Source organism: Lontra canadensis, unplaced genomic scaffold, assembly GCF_010015895.1.
Source record: "Lontra canadensis isolate GAN:19392208 unplaced genomic scaffold, GSC_riverotter_1.0 scaffold40, whole genome shotgun sequence".
Lineage (NCBI taxonomy): Eukaryota > Metazoa > Chordata > Mammalia > Carnivora > Mustelidae > Lontra > Lontra canadensis.
The window spans coordinates 58,809-74,064 of record NW_022631034.1 but is presented as its reverse complement, the minus strand read 5'-3'; the positions used below and the strand labels follow the sequence as shown (position 1 = coordinate 74,064).

General features: G+C 43.6%; 1 protein-coding gene across 1 annotated transcript; it reads right to left on the bottom strand.

Moving 5' to 3' along the window:
* Positions 1-2,201: 2,201 nt before the first annotated feature.
* Positions 2,202-14,501, bottom strand: LEPROT. The gene is made up of 4 exons (XM_032870014.1): positions 14,424-14,501; positions 9,908-9,983; positions 4,383-4,569; positions 2,202-2,708 (listed from the first exon to the last, which is right to left on the bottom strand). Exons 1-4 carry the CDS (start codon positions 14,437-14,439, stop codon positions 2,592-2,594), a joined length of 396 nt encoding a protein of 131 aa, XP_032725905.1. The 5' UTR covers positions 14,440-14,501; the 3' UTR covers positions 2,202-2,591.
* Between the last annotated feature and the right edge of the window lie 755 nt (positions 14,502-15,256).

The window sequence follows — 15,256 nt, the reverse complement described above, 5'->3', positions numbered from 1 at the left end:
GAGGAAAGTACCTGGACCCCAAGGGTATTAGAGGATGGGAAGTGCTGCAAAAATGGAAGAAAGACCTTTGTTCTTAGGAAAAGAGGTGGAAATTGAAACTTTCCTTTCTCCACCCTGTTCAAGCTACCCTGTTTCCGAGCCCCGAAATTCAGGCAGGTACCCTGAGCATTAGAAGTCAACAACACAAGGAGTTAGCCTGCCTCAGAAGGCCTGGCCTGGGGACTCAATCACCCATCTCCCACTTTCCATGGCAAAGCGTTCCAAAGTCCTGCTCTTAGCCAGTTGTCGGGAACACGATAGAGAATCCCTTCACAAGATTACTTACTTGTGAGCAATTCTTTATGTGTATTCTCAGTTTTAGAATGTCATCAATGTGTTCTGAATCTCCAAAATATTTTCTAAGGTGTACGGAAAAAAAAATGCCCAACATTTGCGTCATCAAAAGGAAACTTGTACATTTATACACGGCAATACTTCCTATCAGCATTTATTACTTAACTGACACTTAAGCACTAAGAATAAATGTTCGTTTTCAGAGACAGAGCAAATTTAACAGTCTATCACTTCAATGAGCCCATTCTACTATTAGGGAATACTTACAAACATTCTCTACGCAATTACTTTACATCAATCTAGAAATACAACCAAGAGGCAATGCTTTAAGGCTATATATTAAGGCTACCTTGGTTATTTGAAATATGTATAAGTAATAAAGATGCTTTTGCAAAAGGAGAGTATAAATTAAACACTATTTCCACTATTGGAAAAGAAATACTATTACAAGCCAACAAGACATTCAAAATGGTATCTTAAAATGTACTGCTATTACTATATGGCAGATAGATTATTGCTCAAACTGCCCATTTTCGAACACCAAGAGATTATCACTTTTCTATCTTTTAAGCAAGGCTAAATCAGAATAAAAACTTGAAATTAAACTTTCTTTTGTGTTAAAAGAGATTTATTATAATAAAGTAAGTGCAAGTAAGTGTTATTAAAAATGTTGGTTAAAATTATAAAGTGTATCATTCTTCTAGTATAAATGTTGGAAGTAACATCATAATTCTGCATGTACATAGAACTTGGAAAACATAAAATCATGCACGAGCCCAGACTATAACTGCACGCTGTCCTTTTAGGTATCACCACTCTCTTCTCCTGGTTCCAGATCACTCCAGAATCTGAAAATATATACTAATTCCTCCAATTCCAAACTTCAAAATTTCAGTGTTTTAAACGTATGTCAGTTATCACACATTAACAATGCCTTGAAGTCATTATATTCTCACCAAGTGCTTCTAGTTCCTGTATTTCCCTTTCTCAATAGACCTTGGACAAAAAGTTGAGCGAGAAAAACTGATTGGAGGAGCCAGCATGACACGTATTCCCAATGATTCATTTAAAAGTGGCATAAGGTGTTTTATGTATGTATTATATAAATTAAAAGACCTACAAGGTGTGAAAGACACTAAGTACATCAACATGTGAAGAAAATAAGCAGCTCACCCTCTGCCTGCTTACTTGGCTCTGTGGAGAGGAAGAGGCAGAGCCGGGAGGAGGTCAGGGCAAGTCAGAACCACTGAGTGTGTGTTTGGTCGGGGCGAGGCGGAGAGCATCACAAAGCAGCGGGGGAGAGGCATGTGGTTATTAAGGGAAATGCAACAGTATTACCTATCTGCTTTTGCCCACCCTGCTGAAGCAGGGACTGGTTCCAACCTGGCCTCCCTCGGGGCGTCCCAGTGTGGCTCTGGGGTGATTCTGTTCCCCCAGCACCGTGCAAACAGCCACTGCATTTCAGACGGTGTGAAGACACTGCTGCTCCCGGCTGCGAACAATTCCGCAAAAGTGAGGAACGACAGTATCAGTTTGGACGTTTCACAAATACCAAGAGACTCTGAGCTAGGCCTCAACGTGAAGGCAGGTGAAACAGTTTTTACAAATGAGCTGCTAACGCCCAGAGAGGTTAAGTGGTTCAGCCAAAGCGAAGAGAAGGGCGCTAGATGTGATAATTATGCCTCTGTGACGGCACTGATCACACTTGCATGTGCACGTAATTCACTTGGGATCTCAACCAAAACGCACTGGGTCCCTGGTGGGGCGCTGATTCTGTACATGCTGGCTCCTAGGAGAGGCAGGTGCCGTACGGACCCAACCGATGGCACTTTGAGAAGCAACGATCTACAACACAACCCAGAGTCTCGGTCTCTCTGGGCCGCAAGTACATCTTGGGAGTCCTGGGCAGAAGGAGACTCGCGCTCCAGTGTTCTCTGCCCACCACGCACATCCCCGGGGCAAAAGGTGCCTTGCACGAGTGAGCAGCCATCTACAAGACTGTGTTCATGTATTTTCTGAGAGCACCGTGACTATATGAACAGCCAAACAAATAACCTAATTCAACTTGAGTAAATGGAGAGTGCTGCTGGCTGGAAATAAAACGAATCTTTATCTCATGTAGTTCTTCTTACAGTGAACACGATATAAAGGCATAAAAAAAATCAGCATATGAAATTTCATAGTAAAAGGCCATATGTGCAACAAATACATATAGTATGACTTCTAAGAAATAAAATGCATTTTATCAGAATAAAGTGCTACCACTGCTCCCAGCTAAAATCATCTCCTCTTCCAAATACAAGGAAAAAACCTTGAATTGTAAGGAAAATGACTGCATTGCCTGCCAGCACAAGGCCACAGGCTCCCCATTTGATCTGAAACACAAGAAAAGAGGATTAAATCTTTACTTTCTTCATATTGCACTCTTTTAAAGTCTCTCTTATTTTCTGCATTAGAATTATCCAATGAAATATCACATAAAACCGCTAAAAGGCTTAATAATGTAACAGGCAGGAGACAGTGAACTATTCAGTAATTAGCCTAATTACTTCGTGAGGCTTGATAATTAAGTTTATCATCCTTATCATCTTCCCCATTAGACCTATTTCTCAACTTGTCTTCAGAAGACGATGATTACTTCAGTAAAATACAAGCAGCCGGAACACAAAGGGTTAATTATAATACAGAGCACTAAAAGTTCTATACCCATTGCCTCCTTTCAGGAAAATAGGAACTGGAGAGTTATGGATTGGTCTGTTTCTTTTTTAAGCTTTAAATAATAACCTGCATACAAATGAAAACCACTTTCCAGCCTGGCAGATGGTTCTACAGAGGCATAGGAGGGGATGAGGGTACCCTCTAGTGGGCATTCTTTGTTTTAATTTAACTGGTAGAAAGACAACGTCAATGAAAGGGGTTCTTCATAAAACATGATGCATGAAACAGAAGTCCTTATAGCCGAACAGAAGCAGCACTGGTCTCAGGTACACAAAGAATAAAGTCGTGATGATTTTGCACTCGAAAACCTTCAAAGCTTCTCCATTTTCTAGATAGAGTGCAAACTGGCATGGCACTCAAGAGCCTGCCCAACTGGGCTTCACCAGCCTTTGTGGCCTTGATCTCAACCACATCCTTTGGCTCCATTATACTGAACTGTTCTTTATACCACATATTGCCTTTTCACACTTGGGGGCCATTACATATAACAGCCTTCCCTACTCTAATCAAAACCTTATTTATCCTCAGAGGCCTACATCAAATGCCAGTTGGAATTTCTTCCTGGTGCTCCTATGGTGTTGTGATCATGTTTCAATTATCATACATAATACATTTATAGTGTACTTACCCATCAGGCTAGTTTTTGTGCTTTCTGGAACAGAAACAGTATCTGGCTCTTATTCCTGGTATCTTACAAATAGCAGATGTTCCAAAGATTCAATGCCCCAAGTAAGATATCCAACACCCCAAATAAGAGTTTCATGAAATTGAAACAGTATGTAGCGAGAGGGAATAAAAGCAAGTAGGATGAAAGGCACCGAATGTCCAAGTGAATAAATTCTACCCACAGCGTGAGTTTTGGAGACAAAAAGAAAAATTTCATATTAGATGTGAAGATGTCATCTTATCACTATATCTTCTAGAGGCCACAGTGAACCTCAAAATATGCCAACTGAATTGGGTTGAAAATTGTGTCCATGATCGTATTTACTGGAGAAGAATCTGAGATGATGTTCACTTTGGAACCGAAGAGCATTGCTATCCTAGTCTCAGTGGATCGCCCTAAGCAGCAAGGACTTAAGCACAATTCTGGAAAATAGCTTAAAGTCAAAAAGGCAAGAAAATCACATGGTCTGGCTACAAGTTGTGAGAGAAACAAAGCATTCTCAAAACAAGGCCAAGACACTGATAGGGACATCTAAAATGGAAGAGCGCAACTAAACACACGTATGGATTTGAGTCTTAAGCCTCAGCTCTGGAAATGTTCTGGACACATGCCTTTGATGTAAACTCAGCAACAACCAGGCAAAACAATACGAGACAAAACTTACCACCGACACACGGGCAAGAATAACAGGAAATCCAAAGGCAGAGACAACAATTCCAGTAGTAAAAAAATATGCCAGCTCCCGGCAGGCACTACTTGTGGCGTCGGAGTCATAAGTTGCTCTTTTGGCAATGAAATGGGGGATGGGAGAGATGACGTGAAATATCAGGACAAACAAGGGCCAGTAAACGCTGTCAGGTGGACCCAGAAGAAACGCAAAAAGAAAAGTTACGGTTACATTTTAAAGACACTCTGCCATTTCAAACTCAGAATTAGCTTCAATGTATGGGTCAAACAATCATTCATTTAATTGTCAGTACTCGTACATGAGATGATTTATACCAGGAACAGATAAGATATAATGATTAAAAATTATTAGTCCTTTAATATGTAGTTTACATGGTGTTAAAAAAAACAACTACACAACGTGTAACCTAGAATCTTTATTAGTAGTTTTCTGTCATTACTGAGCTTCCTGAACTGTAATTTTTTTTAAAAGATTTTATTTATTTATTTGACAGAGAGCACAAGCATGGGGAGAGGCAGGCAGAGGGAGAAGCAGGCTCCTGTGCCCCAAGCACTTGACCCCAGGACTGAACTACCCGGGCACCCCCTGAGCTGTAATTTCTTAAAGACAGTCTTCACTTAGTGCAGACGACTTCACCCAGTCATCTTTGCTTTCCCTAGAGAACACAGCACAGTGTCTTCAATGTGCTAATTCAATAGTGATCTTTTGAGTATATAAGCATGTTGAAAACCCTTCAATGGCTTAAGAAAACCCAGATTCCCTGCCCTGGCCTACAAAGCTTTATATGATCCCTTCATTTTATGCCATCTTCTCTTCATTCACTCAGTAGCCACACTAGCCTTTTTTCTGTTCCTTAAACATTCTGAGCTCATCCCTGTATTAAGTTTTCTGCACTAGCCATGTCCTCTGCTTAGAATGCTCCCCTCCCCCTCTTCTCATTGGCTGGTTCCTTCTTATGTAATCTAAAATGAAAGGCCTTCTTCTAAAGGTGGCTCTCCCTGACCATTTCAACTTACTTACTTTCTTTCTTTCATTTTTTTATTGAGATATCGTTGACACACAATGTTACATTAGTTTTCGGGTATACAACACAGTGATTCAACAAGTCTATATACCACACTATGTTCACAAGTCTAGCTACTACCTGTCTCCATACATTGCTATTATAATACCACTGACTATATTCCCTATGCTGTGCCTTTTAACCCCATGACTTATTCATTCCATAACTTGGAAGCCTGCATCTCCCATTGCCCTTCACCCATTCTGCCCATCCCTCCACCTCCCAACCCAACCGTCAATTTGTTCTCCTCAATAAATGGTGGAACAGCTAATGCAAATGAATGAAACTGCACCACTTCCTTATATCATATATAAAAATAAACTCAAAATGGATTAAAGACCTAAAAGTGAGACCTGAAACCATAAAACTCCTAGAAGAAAACATAGGCAATAATCTCTGACCTCAGCCTTAGCAACACTTTCCTAGGGAAGTCTCCACAGGCAAGGGAAACAAAAGCTACTGGGACTACCTTAAAATAAAAAGCTTTTGCACAGTGAAGGAAACCATTAATAAAATGAAAAGGTAACCTGCTGAATGGGAGAAGATATCTGCAAATGATACATCTGGTAAAATGTTAATATCCTAAACATATAAAGAACTTACGCAACTCAACGCCAAAAAACCCCCAAGCAATCAATTTAAAAAAGGGCAGAGGACCTGAACAGATATTTTTCCCAAAGAAGAAATACAGATGGCCAACAGACACATGAAAAGATGCTTAACATCACTCAACATCAGAAAAATGCAAATCAAAACCACAATGAGATATTATCTTATACTTGTCAGAATGGCTAGTATCAAAAAGACAAGATGTAACAAGAAGTGCCAAGTATGTGGAGAAAAGGGAACCCTTGTGCACAGCTGATAGGAATGCAAAAGGGTGCAACCACTGTGGAAAACAGTATGGAGGTTCCTCAAAAAGAAAAAAAAAAAAAAAAAAAAACTAGAGTTACCATATGATCCAGTAATTCCACTACTGGGTATTTACTCCAAGAAAACATAAAAACACTGATTTGAAAAAGATACTTGCGTATCTATGTTCATTGCAGCATTATTTACAATAGCCAGGATACAGAAGTAACCCAAAGTCCATCAGTAGATGAAAGGATAAAGAAGATATGGGACACATACACACACACACACACACACACACACACACACACACACACACAGGAATATTACTCAGCCATAAAAAAAGAATGAGATCTTGCATTTGTGATGATATGGATGGACACAGAGGACATTATGCTACATAAAATAAAATGGACCATCCATTTTAAATACTTCAAGTTATCCTTAAGCACATTGCCTTCTTAGCTTTTTGCACAGCACTTATCCCTATTTCATATTTCCTTATTATGAGAACAAGAATCTAATTTGTCTTAATCAATCACTATTGATCTCCATGACCTAGAATGAGGCATTCTGTTAATACTTACTGAATAAACAAAATGAATTTTAAGTATGAAACTTATAAAAATAAATATGCTTACTCACAAAAATTTTAGACAGCCTTTACTATAAGAGGTAACAATAATAATGTAATGTTTTACATTATTTAAAAATTGCCATCTGCTTTCCATTACATTCTCTCTGTAACTACTTCAAAAAAATGTTTCTCCATCAGGTAGATGTTTATTATACTTCATTCCTTAACAGAAAAAAGCACAGTTTCTATTCACATTTATATACCCACATCACAGAAATACATAGCACAATACAGATCCACCCTGATAGCCAGCACCTGTAAGCAGAAGTTGTGGCAAAGCTACACTGTGATGAAAGCTTATTTCAGTCACAGATTTAGGAGCACAGGATGGTAACCAGAAAGCAAGGAAAAGGGCCCTTTATCAAAAGAACTCAGGATGTAAACACTGAGTTCTAAGTCCTAATTTCATATTACAGGGATTTTTGTATGTTTCAAGAATCATCAAACAATATTGGTGAAGGGGCCTTTAGAGAGTCTCTAGTTCAAAGTCCTTGTTTTACCAGTAAGGAAATGGAGATACAGAAAGGAGAATAGGTCTGGATTGGACCTTGCTGTGACCTGACATGTCCACAGCCACAAGCTCTTAATTCTTCCTAGAACACAGTGAGAGTTTTCTGTAAAACAATGTAGGAGACCACATTCCTGTTCACAATAAGCCATCAATATTCAACTACAAGAACTGTTAATATAGAAGCAACCTTGTTTATACACAAAATTTAAATATTAAATGTTAACTATTCAGAAAACATGTACGCCAGAGACTGGCAAACTTTTTCCAGAAGATCAAAGAGTAAACATTTTAGACTCTGCAAGTTGTATTCTCTCTCTCTCAAATACTCTGTCCTTGTAGTATAAAAGTAACCAAACATAGTACACAATAAGCGTCACTGAGTTCCGATAAAATGTTAATTACAAAAATAGCCATCAGGCATTGTTTGGTTTGTGCACCAGTCTGCTGACTTGTAATGTAGACAATAATACTGGGTTACCATCGTTAAGATATAAGTCTAATTTCTTCATTGTAGCAGTAACGGCTCATTTTTTTATTTAACCTTATAGAGATCACAGAGATTAGAACACCTGGATTTAGAGCTGGTTACAGAAAAATGGTCAACAGATTCAGGACATGAGTCACTTAAGGCTGTGTAGTTTGGTTAAGTCTTTAACCACTCTGGGCTTTGGTTTCCCAACTAGAAATGAGGATAAGTTATATCCTTAAAGCTAGACTCAGGTAATAGTTATACTCTTGACAAATGTTAATTATTGCTTACAACTGGCTGCCACTCATGTACACACAATTTCTGTGATAGCTGGCCGGGACTGGGAGGAGAGTTTTATTTTATTTTATTTTTTTAAAGACTGTATTTTTTTTTGTTAGAGAGCAAGTGAGCAAGAGAGCATGAGTCAGGGGAGGAGCAGAGGGAGAGGGAGAAGCAGGTCCCCCACTGAGCAGGAAACCTGATGTGGGGCTCCATCCCAGGATCCTGGGATCCTGACCTGAGTCGAAGGCAGACACCCAACCAACTGAGCCACTTAGGCGCCCCGGGGGTTGGGGGCAGGAGGGAGATTTGAACTCATCAATGTCCTGCAGACTTGCTCCAGATGATTTAAGTTAGTTCCATCACCTCCTGTGCAGTTAGTTGCTCAAGCCAATCACCTGGGGGGCATCCCCAAACCCTTTCCCCTTGCTGAACCATGACATCAGTTAACAAAACCTGTTAGTTCTGACAACCTGGATCTATCTCTCTTTCCTTTCTTTCCATTGCTACTGCCATGGCCCTACATTTGACTTGACTGATGAGAGCAGTGCCCTGCTACTCGCCCTGACTGCACTTTCGGCACCTTGCTACCCAATGTCACATTTGCGCCAGCCAGACTGCCCTTCTTAAAACATAAACCCCCTCACCCTCTAAACCTATTCTCGAGATACTTTTCCGGCTCCTACTGCCTGAAGTACAAAATCTTAACTCCTTTACATGGCATACAGTGTCTTACAGACTGACTGATTCTACATCCTTGACCAACCCTTCTTCTACCCATCCCAGCTGTATTCCATGCTCTACCATAAACAACCACATGTGGTTTCCTCAACAGTCTATATGCTCTATGTCTGTGAGCCTTGACATAGGATTTTTCTGCTACCCAAAGTCCTCTTTCCCCAGTTATCTGCATGGCCTACTTCCTTATTTCCTTTACGTTTCTGCCACACGGCACCCTCTCTGAGAGGCCTGCCCTGACCACTCTCCCCCAGGGCATTTGTGCCCTTTATCCTTTATTTTCATAACATTTCTGCCACTGATAGAATGAACATTTTTCAATCTGTTTATGTCTGTCTCCCCTACTGAAATACACACTCTAAGAGAGCAGGGCCTTGGTTCTCTTATTTCTTAACCCTCTGGTCCTGTAACAGCGGCTGGTACATGGTAAGCACTCGACCAACAACTGCTGAATAAAGAAATTTTTGTTGAATGTTCCCTCTGCCTAGATTGCCTTCCCCTAACTATCAGCCCCACAAACTCTTATTCAGGCACCACGTCTCGGCTCAAAGAGCACTGCTTCTCTGCAGCTCTCCCTAACTCTCCCAAGAAGACTCAAAAGTGCTCAGGGTCCTTTGCACTCAGCTCCACCACTGATCAACTGGACCACCACCTGCCTGCCTCTCAGGCACACCTAGAACTGTGAGCTCTGTGAGGAAAGGACTGCATCTCTTCATTCTTGCATCCCCAGCTGGTCCAGAACAGGTGCTCAGTCCATGCTTACTGAATGAATACGTCAAGTTTAAAAAGAGCTTTTCTCTCTGTACAAACACAACTGACCCGTGAAGGGACCTGGACTTCACTGACTCATTGGTGAGAGCTTGGTGCTACACGGACCAAACTTGCTAACACTCATACTAAGGGTGACAAAGGCACAAAAACAAGAATGGTTCTTTTTGAGATGATAACTTACCCATAATCCTCTAAGGCACAACCCAGCATGAGAAAAGTCAGCCCAATGGCCCCACTGAAGGACAATGCCACGAGAGCTGTGAAGAATAAAACCAAGAGTTAAAGATCCCAGATCAGGGGTTGCCAGGACTTTAGGGGAGGAGAGGAGGAATAGAGAGTGCCTACTAATGGGGATGGAGTTTCTTCTGCGGGTGATGAAATGTTCTGGAATTAACTAGTAGTGATGACTGTACAACCTTGTGAATATACTAAAAACCATAGAATTTTACACTTTTTTTTTAATTTTTTTTATTTATTTGACAGAGAGAGAGAAAGCACAAGTAGGGGGAGTGACAGGCAGAGGGAGAGGGAGAAGCAGGCTCCCAGCTGAGCAGAGAGCCCGGTGTGGCCTAAGCACAAAGGCAGATGCTTAACAAACTGAGCTACCCAGGTGCCCCCAATTTTACACTTTATTTTTTTTTTTTAAGATTTTATTTATTTATTTGACAGACAGAGAACACAAGTAGGCAGAGAAGCAGGCAGAGAGAGAGAGAGAAGCAGGCTCTGCACTGAGCAGAGAGCCCGATGCGGGGCTCGATCCCAGGACCCTGGGATCATGACCTGAGCCGAAGGCAGAGGCTTTAACCACTGAGCCACCCAGGTGCCCCCAATTTTACACTTTAAAAGGGCTAATTTTATAGTATGTGCTTTAGAAAGAATTAAAAGGTCCCCAATTTAAGCAAAGATAGTGATTTACCTATTTCATTAGTTGTTATCGCATTTGACTGGCAAATGACTGCCTATGCCCACCATGTTAAAATTAAGTGAGAAATAATCTCAAGAATTCCCAACCCCTATCTAATTTATAAATCCCCTCTATTCGTCACAAGAGGCTAGCTAGCCAGCCAGTCTGCACAACTCCAGTTGGAATTCACTGCCGCCAGAGGCAGATCATCTCCTTCTGACACCATCCAAATGCTGAAAATCCTTTCTTTAAATTATATCCAAAAGTGCCTCACTGTAATATACATATCCTTTGATCATTTTGCCTTCCCCAACCACAGTACTTCCAAGTATCTGAAGACTGCTTTCATGTCTTCATAGAAAATGATTCCCAACTAGCATCCACTGAATAAAATATTTATTCCCTGCGTCTGTTCAACACTAATCTCTGAAGGGGTAGGAACGAATTTGTCCTTGTCACACTGCTGAGTGGGAGACAGAGTATCAGGGCTGTTAAAAAATCTTGAGCTCTGAGTCACCAACAAGGGTTCAAATCTTAACACTGCCACCAACTTGTTGTGTGACCTTGGAGAGAAACTGAAGCTTTCAATCTGATTTCTCACCTGTGAAATGGGAATAATGGTGCCACCCTATCACGGAGCTGATGGGAAGTAAAGGAGATAATCTATATGAAGTGTTTAGCAAAAGGAGGTGCTCCATGAATAAATGTTGCCTGACAAAGATATCTGCTCATCTTAGCAACGTTCTTTGCTAAAGGTATAAACCCAAAGCACAGGACACATGTGTAAAACTGAAACATCCCACCCTCTCCTTTCAAACACATTTCTTCCCTTTAAATTCTACCTTTTTAAAGATTTTATTTATTTATTTATTTGACAGAGAAAGAGCACAGCAGGGGGAGCAACATGCAGAGGAAAAGGGAGAAGCAGGCTCCCCACTGAGCAGGGAGCCCAATGTGGGGTTGCATCCCAGGACCCTGGGATCATGACCTGAGCCGAAGGCAGACACTTAACAGACTGAGCGACCCAGGTGCTCCTTTAAGTTCTATCTTGAAAGACCAACCAACACCATCATCACACTCTTAAGAGAAAAATCAGCAATTCAAGGTGACTCAATCTCCCAGATGTCACTCAAACCTACTGCTACAAACCAATTGAGTGTGTCCTCTCCCCAAATTCATGTTAAACCCTAGTGCCAATGTGATGGTATTTAAAGCTTCTAGGAGGTGATTAGGTCATTCAGGAGGGGCCCTCATGGATGGGATTAGTGCCCTCATAAATGGGACTCCAGAGATCCCTTGCCCTCTCTTCCATGTGAGGACAGTGAGAAGACAGCTGCCTGTAAATGAGAAAGCAGGCATTCATCAGACCCTGAATCTGCTGGCACCCTGATCTTGGACTTCTCAGGATCCAGGACTGAGAAATGTATGTTTGCTATTGAAGCCATCTAGTTTTCTGGCATTTTTGTCAGAGCAGCCCTAAAGGACTGAGATGTCCGCCCTCTTCTCCCAAACCCTCTGCTATTGCCCTAGTGCAGACCCTCACCATCTAACACCTGCCTGCGACTATGACTCTTCCAATCCAGCCTCCACGTAGCAGACAGTGGTCTCCCAAATAGAGATGGTGTCGCCCATTCACAGCTGCTCTCACGGCCGGCAAGCTGTTTGGGACATGTTCTCTCCACTTGGAAAAAACTCTGTCCTTGCTCCTTCCTTAGTAATAAGCCTCTCCCTTACCGACTTTTTTAGATTCAATGCAAAATTGGCTCTTCTGTGAGAGCTGCCTCCTTCTCCCAGGAGCAGGGTTAAGTAATCCCATTTGTGTTAGTTTCCTGGGGCAGCTATTAACAATGTACTACAAAGTAGACCCTTTAGAACCACAGAAGTTTAGGGGCGCCTGGGTGGCTCAGTGGGTTAAAGCCTCTGCTTTCAGCTTGGGTCATGATCTCAGGGTCCTGGGATTAAGCCCCACATCGGAGTCTCTGCTCAGGAGGGAGCCTGCTTCCCTCTCTGTCTCTGCCTGCCTCTCTGCCTACTTGTGATCTCTGTCTGTAAAATAAATAAATAAAATCTTAAAAAAAAAAGAACCACAGAAGTTTATTTTCTCACAGTTCTGGAAGCTTGACATCTCTAATCAAGGTGTTGGCAGGGCCATGCCTCCTCCAAAGGTTCTAAGGCAAGACTCTTTCCTTGCTTTTTCCTAACTCCTCTTTGGTGCTTCTTGGCGTCTACCTGCATCATTCCAGTTTTTGCCTCTGTTTCCCTGTGGTGACCTCCCTATGTCTCTATATGCAAATTTCCTTTTTTATAAGGACACCAGTCATCAGATTAGGGCACACTCTAATCCAGTTTCATCTTAACTTGATAATATCTGCCAAGACCCTATTTCTAAATAAGGTCACATTCACAGGTACTGGGGAGTTAGAACTTGACCATTTCTTTTGAGGGATACAATTCAATTTGTAACACCATCTCTAGCTCCTCCTGTTATCTAAGCACACCTTGGACACTTCAACAGTAATATAATTATTTCCAGTTCTGTCACCCCAAAATTACTTTTATCCCAAGTCATAGGCATAGAGCAGTCTCTCAATAAAAGGTGAGTATCTGTAAAATCCTTCTTTTCCTTAGTTCTTTTCCATTTTATACTCTACCTTCTTTTTCACTGCAACACAATTTCTAACAAATTCACACATAACCATTTTTATTATTTGATAGTCTGGGGGTATGACTAAACAGCACAGTGCAGTACTGAGATACTACTTGTCACCTGTTTTTTGCATTGGCTACAAACGGACATGTCACACACTGGACATCGTCCAAGTAAACCGTATTTACTAAACTGATATAAAAGTCAGCCAGAAATAATGATAACATGTGTCTGCCGCTAAGAGGTCACATACTCACCTAAATTTCAGCGTGCACACACATGCATGCAAATATACTCTACACATGTTTATAGCAGATGCTGATTAACTGGGAAGAACCTTGGGTACAAATTCTAAAGAGGACGGTAATTCCAATATAGAAACAAGTTCCACTACTCTATTCAAACATTAGAAATCCGAATGGTTTCCCACAAAAAGGAAGCCTTCCAGTAGCCTCTCCCACCGCTGCCACCCCTTTTGAACTGCCCCATTTAAAAACAAAAAAAACACTGTGCGAACACTACTTTCTTGTCCGTCCATAGAGAGACACTAAAGAAAGTAACGATAACCTTCCACTAATCTATTCTCCACATCTACGAAATATGCAGAATTTCTGGGGGCCTTCCGTTGCCTGCAGTCACCTCTGCTCAACTGGAAAAATCATCAGTACCGAGAGGATTAGGAGCCCCGGTGCCGAGAAGACTAGAGACAATGGCTGCTCTGGAGGAAACGCGAAACTGCGGAGCTGCAGGAAGAGGGAGGAGAGGCGTTAGGGTGGACATGTCAGGAAGTGGAAATCCAGGCTGTTTAAAAACTCGGCAGAGGTGGGGGCGGGGGCCGCTCCGAGGAGCTGAGGAGCCGGGAGGTGATGCTCTGGGTTAACCCGGGTGTCCCAGGAAGGCACTGCTCCTGGCTCCGGCCGGAGATCCAAGCGGGAGCGTGAAGACCAGCGCGATGACACCCGCACCCCGCGGGGTGAAGGGAGGGGGCGAACTTCCCCCACCCCCCAGGAGAGGCGGGGAGCGCGGCGGGCCTAGGGGATGCCGTTCCCCGCCCACGCGCTGAAGGCGCAGCTCCAGGCTTAGCCCGGGACGGAAGCGACATCCCACCGCAGGACCTGGGAGCGAGCTGGGGGGCCACGGTTGTACCTTTAACGCCCGCCATGTCTCCCGAGCTGGGGCCGCGACTGCTTCCGGCTTCCTGCCACAGCCCGGCTACCGCCCAGACCCAGCCCCGCACCGCACCGCGGGTCCCCGGCCCGCCCCTTCACGCGGAGCCCCGCCCCTGCCGGTCAAAGACCCGCCGCAGAGCCCCGCCCCGCCACCCGGAGCCCCGCCCCTGCTTCTCCAAGAGTCCTCGCAGAGCCCCGCCCTTGCCGATCCCGATCCTCCCCGCCCACTCGGAGACCCGCCCCTGCTTCTCCAAGCTCAGCCACGCCGAGCCCCTAACGGTCACGATCTTCCCCTCCCGGACACGCACAGCCCCGCCCCTATTTGTCCAGGATCCGTCCTGCTCATGCCAGTCCCTGGTGGTTTCCAAGTTCACTCCATGCACTTACAGCCCAGTCGCTGGGGTCTTTCGCTACTCAGAGCCCCACCCCCACCGTTCCCGACCGCGTGGGCCCCTTCTCTCAGACCCGACCCTTGTGGGTCCCCAGCTCACGCCTGCCACGCAGAGCCCGCCCATCTCGCCTGTAACCCGGTCTCCAGCTCGCGGAGTCCCGCCCCATCCCGTGATCCAGGTACGGAACTTGCACTGGAAACCTGCTGTCACCGTGTAAACCCGGTCTTGCCCCCGGAGCCCTCCTCTTAGATCCTGAGCCCTAGGTGTAATCCCCGAACCCGCCCCACGTTCTCTCGTTCAGTCCGTCGGCTGGGGCCTCGGCTCCTCCGGCACCGCTGGGTCCGCGGGGCAAGACACTCCAGAGCAGCCCACCCAGTGCAGGTACCGCGCGCGGTTCCTGGCTACAAGGAACCTTGTA